The sequence below is a fragment of the Balaenoptera ricei genome, chromosome 3 (genome assembly GCF_028023285.1).
Source record: "Balaenoptera ricei isolate mBalRic1 chromosome 3, mBalRic1.hap2, whole genome shotgun sequence".
Classification (NCBI taxonomy): Eukaryota; Metazoa; Chordata; class Mammalia; order Artiodactyla; family Balaenopteridae; genus Balaenoptera; species Balaenoptera ricei.
The window spans coordinates 151,063,829-151,070,230 of record NC_082641.1 but is presented as its reverse complement, the minus strand read 5'-3'; the positions used below and the strand labels follow the sequence as shown (position 1 = coordinate 151,070,230).

The following is a 6,402-nucleotide window of genomic DNA, read 5'->3' as shown; positions in this document are numbered from 1 at the left end:
AACTCATAAAGATGTCACTTGTATATAAGCTCTTTGAATGTTCATGAGTACCCAGGACAACGCTAATTTGTCAGTATAAATTTAATATAGCAGACTTCTATTTCTCACAAGGCATTTCTGTGTTTTCATATAAGTATAGGGTTTTGTTTGTTCGTTGGACATTCATTTTAATCTGATTATCAAATGAATCTTTGTCTCTCTTTTGGACTATTTCTGTGAGTTAGATTCCCACATGTGGGATAATCCTGAGTCAAAGGGTATGAACATTTCTAAGGCTTTTGATCTGCGTTTCCAAATTGCTTTGCAAAAAGACTGAACCAATTTACACTTCCACCAGCAGTGTATGAAAATATATTTAAATTCAAATTCCAAGCTGCATAGAGTCTCTTTCCTAGGTATTTTACTTAAAACTGTTTCTTTAATGCTAAGCAAAAGCTGACCCAGGATGTTAAAAAAAGAAATCTGATTATAAAAATGGAGCAGATAGTTAAAACAGCTCTTAGGCAGAAATAAGCTTTAGAAAGACCCAAGCGAGATGATAAAAATTTTAAGGCATCATGGCAAGAAGCACGATTCTGAAGGGACCATTAACAATTTGGCTTAGACTGGGATAGCAACCGCCAAGAACGTCGGGCGTGGTCAGTGTACCAAATTCTAGTTTAGAAAAAGCAGGGTATTTTATTTATTTATATTTCACTTTGTTCTAAAGACGATTTAGGATACTTAAAGGGAGGATCTTGAGAAGTAGCACTGTGTCTGAATAATCAGTCCTGTGAGAATGAAACTAGCCCACGTCCCCTGAACTAAGGTCCACGCTTATCTCTCCCTGCACCGGATGGCTTGCCTCTGTAATCTGAGTTCAGTTTGCAACCACAATGACCGCCTCTACGTCTAATAATGGGGCACAGAGATTTTAGGGGGCAAGGGGATGGGGCAGGCAAGGGTAAGCCCAGACTCGGGATACCAACCCACTGAACTCTACACAAATCCAAAAGGTGCTGGGACTTCAACCTTCGGCCAGCCTAATGCATTCCCTCCGCCAGTTATTTGGGACCCCGCCTGCGAGTCTCCCATCACTACTGCTCTGTGCACCACCACCTTCCGCTCCCGACCCGCTTCTACAAGAAAGAGCTGACGCCGCCCGAGGAGTCAGAAACTCGATTTCGCCCCTTTCCACTTCTCCTTTCTCACTTTCGCTTCGCCTTTCCTGCTCTCTCTCCCTTCATCGACTTCCTTTCTTCTTCCCGTCTTCGCCTCTCCCTCCTCCACGCCTACTTTCCACGCCTCGTCCCCGGGAGCAATTCCTCAGTCACCTCCTTTCCTCCAGCTCGGAGGCGCCCTCCTCCTGCCTCGTCGCCTCCCGGCTACCCCTCCGCCCGCGGCCCCGCCCGCAGCCAATCAGTGCGCGGCCTCCCGCGGCCCCGCCCTCCCCGGCTGTTCCGGGGTGGCCCGGCGGAGCCCAGGCCTCGGGAGCGGAGGGTGGCGCCGCGGCGTGGGGGCCGATGGGGCCTGGCGGTCGGGCGGCGCCGGCGCTGGGCTCGCCTGGACGCGGGTGTGCGGGGCTGTGAAGGGGTGAGGCGGGAGCTGCGGCTCGCCCGGGATGGGCCAGCCCCGGCCTGCCGGGGCCGAGCCGGAGGCGAGGGCGGCGCGCGGGACAGGCCTGCCGGGCGGGCGGCCCGGGGACTGAGGTAGAAGTGGGCGCGGAGGAAGGGGCCGAGCCAAGGCGGTGGGTGGAGCGGCGAGGGGGGCGGAGGCTGGGCCGCGGCGGGCGAGCGGAGCGGCGCGCCTGTCCGGAGCTCGGCGGCGGCGGCGGCGGCGGCGGCGGCGCCGGAGGAGGCAGAGGCGGCGGCGGGCCCGGACGAGCGCCCGGAGGTGGCGGACGAGGCGCCGGGGGCCCCCATGGGCGGGTGTGTGGGCGCCCAGCACGACTCCTCGGGCAGCCTCAACGAGAACTCGGAGGGCACCGGAGGTAGGTGAGCGCCAGGGGGCAGCCTCGGCCCCCCATTGTTCCCGGCCAGGCGCGGCCACCTGTCCCGGCCCCTGCGGGCCCGCGGGCCGCGCGGCCGGGGTCCCCGTGCCCCTTTGTCATCCCCGCCTCCACGTCACTCCCCGCGCTCTGCTTCCGGCCGCCCCGCCGGCCGCGGGGTCGCCCCCTTTTCTCCCTGGCCCCCGATAAAGCCCTCAGCGCTCCGGGGATGTAGCCCTCGGCCTCTCGACCCCACCGCCTCGGCTCGGGAAACTCGGACCAGACACTGCCTCTGGCCACCCTCACTCCCTCTCCAGCTGGTTTAATTATTCAGGAACAGGATGGCGGCGCTGGGGTTGCAGAAAAGCCAATTGATGGGGGGTGGGGGGGAGCCTGATGCCTTCCCTCCGACGCGCCCCGTCACATCTCTCCGCACCCGTCCTTGTTCAGCAGAGTTGGCTGGTCTCAGCTTTCCTGAGTTTCAGATGACAGCTGCCCTGGTTGGTTCCAGTTTGGCCTTTTAAACCTGCAAGTTTCTGGAGCTCGGCTGGGGAAGTCTCAAGCGGCCACAGGCATTACTTTAACGAGGGGTGGGGAAACGGTCTTCCCGAGTAAAACGTGGCTTCTTGCTACAGCCCGGGGGTGTTGGACCAGTGTCGGGGTGGGCTAGTCAAATTCCTGTCCGTCTTACGTAAAGGAAAATATGTAGGATAAAAGTACAAATGCCTTAGAGTCCGTTTACCCTAGCAGGATCGGTACTGTAAAAGTTTTTGTAACACGAAACGCACTTCTTATTTATTGTAAAAAGCAGTTTGCTGAGGAGAGTATTTTAATGCAATTGGTGTTGTAGTATAGCAGAAGAATAATACAGTTAATTCTACTTTTAGTTAAATGACCTCTTGCTGAGTCCATTCTGTAGCTTGTGTAGAGGACAGAATGTTTTAAATAAGAAATCGCTTTTAGGAACAGCAAAGATGACAGTGTTGGTCTTGTTCCAACCTTGTGTTAGACGTCTCAAAATGTGGGGCATAAGTTCCTAGACTAAGTCGTTTGGGGATGGGTGGGTTTACAACTTTTTCTTAACATGCTAGCTAGCATTTAGACCAGCTGCTTGCCTGTCACTAAGCTCCATCTGTAAACCATGTACATGAATGGTTTGGCTGATGAATGTCCTGAATTGCCTGGTGTTTAGCCATGCCACTTCATTTAAAGTGTATGGGCATCCTGTATGTCTAAGTCCTGGGTAAATAGTTTGAGAGCTCAGCGAAGCGTGTCTTGAAAAAATCGTCCATGAAAACGGTACTTTATAGTGCATTTCAAGTCAGAGCATAATTACTCAGTGGCACATTAACAATGAGATTTGCCCTGAAAACAGGGCAGGAAGATAAAAAGGGCATGATTGAAAACACCCTTAGGTTAAGATCAACTTGGGGGTCAGATGATTCTTCCTGCGGGTGAGGTGATAATTAATGGTACTGAACTATATAGGTGGTGTTACTTTTTAGTAAGTATAGGTAGCGTGCTTGTTATAGGTAGTGTTTAGTTTTTATTAAAATTTTTCACACTTATTTTAATATTCTAATTCAACGTTTTTCTATTGGTAATGCACTTGAACCAATTTATGGTTTTATGGCCTTTTGGTAGTGTGACTTATGACGAGCCAGGCATTATTAGCATGGGCTTTTTAAAGCAAGAAGTATTAGCTTTTGGTAGTTTATTACCAATGGTATCTAGTTAGATAACTATAGTATCAGTTTCTTTGAGAACTGAGTTCTCTGGATCTTAAGCTGTGCTTTACCTTTTTGAAATAAAGTTTAGAAAAAAGGAACCTCAATCACCAAACCTCTTTATTTTTTTTCTGGAGAGAAGGCATGACCCTGATGTAACTGGGGTGAGGAATGAGCTGTGTGGCATAAAAGGATTACTTCTGGAATTTAATTAGGGAGGCCTTTATTCTTCATTGTCATGATAGTTAAAGAGTTAATTGTGGTTTAAAGGAATTAGCTCAGGTGAGTGTTTCAGGTTAACATGTTAAATAGTTTCTTGCTTATTATGATAGATTTTTGTTGGGAAGGGAAAGACTTTTTCCTAAGGGTGTTGGCACAGATCCTTCACTTTTGAGACGTACAACAGTTGTTAGTAGTTTTAATCTGGACATATTGGCCTATGAAAATTTTTTTATCAGCATGGAGTAAAATACAGTTTCCGATGCTTTTCATGACAGATTTAATTACATCCACAGTGTTGTGCAAACATCACCGTTTTAGAATGGCTTCACTTTCTGAATATCAGCAGACTTAGTAAGATGACTTTAAAAAAAAACAAACTTTTTTGGCTCTTTGAGATACTGTACTTTCCCTTTCCCTCTGAATCTAAGTCTCTTAAGTATGCAAATAATTGTGTGTATATTGAGAAAAACTTCCTTTCTAGATGGATTAGTTCTTTGAAGAAATTTTGAGAAATTTTTGTAAGAGGTTATAGAATATGGAAATGGCTTAATTCATGTTATAGGATTTGTGTTGTCTATTGTTTTGGAATCAGTAGCTGTATCTTCTGGCATACCTTGCCTAGAATTCAGCTTTTGAGTTTCAGCTACTTTGACCATTTTTTAAATGCCTAATTTTAATCAAGAAAGGTATATTACAGGAGTTATGCAAGATTATTTAACAGGTCTCTCCAAGCTTCCACACTCCTAGAATTTCCAATTGTTTTGACATTTGTAGACAGCATATTTTGTATGGTTCTCCACCTTATTATGACATTGTGATGCTGAGGTTGGCACTTAGGTCCTCTAGACAAGGCTCTAGCCCAAGGCATTTGCTAAGTAATTATATCTCTGAGGATTTTTAAAAATAAGAAATATGTGAAGAAAAAACAATAAAATGAAATTCATTGAAGACAGCCAGTTACCTTCTATTCATATTTTGATCATTTCTTTAATGAAAATAGTGATGTACAAAGTAGGTTCTCACTTTCTGGGTGTGTCATTTATTCTGTACATTCAATGATATCCCAAGATTACTGACCCAGGCGGTCACCAGTTTCCAGGTTTACAGGAGGATAACTCTGAATGCTGAACACTGACTTCTTTATTTCAGAGTGTCTTGAGAATATCATGGAATTCTTTCAGATATCCATTTATAGCAGCCTTAACACCTACTTGATGAGAACAATGGTTTTTGAGTAACAACAGCTACCATTTAGCCAGTATTTATTATGTAACAGGTACTGTGATTATGTTCTCATTTAGTCTTCAACAACTCTGGGAGGTGGATAGTATCTCTGTTTCATAGATGGATTGAAGCTGGGAGAAATTAAATAACTTGCTTAACATGGCATAGCTTATAAACGGCAGAGTCAGAGCTTAAACTCAGGGCTATAATAAAGAATGCTAGTTCTTTTCTTTTTTTCTAGTTTTATGTTTTAAAAATTTTAGTAAAATACATATAAAACTCACCACCTTAACCACTTTTTTTTTTTTTTTTGGCTGTGTTGGGTCTTCATTTCTGTGTGAGGCCTTTCTCTAGTTGCGGCGAGTGGGGGCCACTCTTCATTGAGGTGCGCGGTCCTCTCACTGTTGTGGCCTCTCTTGTTGCGGAGCACAGGCTCCAGACATGCAGGCTCAGTAGTTGTGGCTCACGGGCCCAGTTGCTCCGCGGCATGTGGGATCTTCCCAGACCAGGGCTTGAACCCTTGTCCCCTGCATTGGCAGGCAGATTCTCAACCACTGTGCCACCAGGGAAGCCCCTTAACCACTTTTAAGTGTACAGTTCAGTGGCATTAATTATATTCACAACATGCAACCATCATCACTGTATTTCCAGAGTTTTTTATCACTCCAAACAGACTCTGGATCCATTAAGCAGTATCTTTGCTCCCCTCTCCTCCCAACCTGTGGTAACCGCTGATCTCTGTTTTGTCTCTGAATTTGCCTATTGTAGATATTTCATATAAATAGGATCATACAATGTTTATTGTTTTGTTGGTGGTATATTTCACTTACATGTCTTCCAGGTTTATCCTGTTGTAGCAAGTATCAATACTAAATCCTTTTTATAGCTGAATAATATTTCATTGTATATATATACACCACATTTTGATTATCTCTTCATCCATTGATGACATTTGTATTGTCTCCACTTTTTGGCTGTTGTGAATAATACAGCTATGAACTTTGGTGTACACATAGCTGAATCCCTATTTTCAGTGCTTTTGGATATATACCTAGGAGAACCTAGGAATTGATAGGTCATGTGGTAATTCTGTGTTTACGTTTGAGGAACTGCCAAACTTTCCCACAGTGGCTGTACCATTTTATATTCCTACTAGCAGCATACAAGGGTTCCAGTTTCTCCACATTTTCACCAACACTTGTTATTTCCCGTTTTAAAAATTATAGCCTTTCTAGTGGGTGTGATGTGAGTGGTATCTCATTG

The 6,402-nt window shown here is 45.9% G+C and overlaps 1 protein-coding gene across 3 annotated transcripts in view; it reads left to right on the top strand.

Annotated features, from left to right (window-relative positions):
* The first annotated feature begins 1,589 nt into the window (after positions 1-1,589).
* The window catches only part of UBTD2 (ubiquitin domain containing 2), a 58,904-nt gene continuing 54,091 nt past the window's right edge, over positions 1,590-6,402 (top strand). For 2 of the 3 annotated variants that reach the window (XM_059919641.1, XM_059919637.1), the window contains exon 1: positions 1,823-1,969. In XM_059919641.1, coding sequence (XP_059775624.1) covers positions 1,900-1,969 — 70 coding nt within the window. In that variant the 5' untranslated portion in view covers positions 1,823-1,899. Of the gene's footprint in view, positions 1,689-1,822; positions 1,970-6,402 lie in introns of those variants that run through there. The other variant, XM_059919639.1, reaches the window with a different exon arrangement.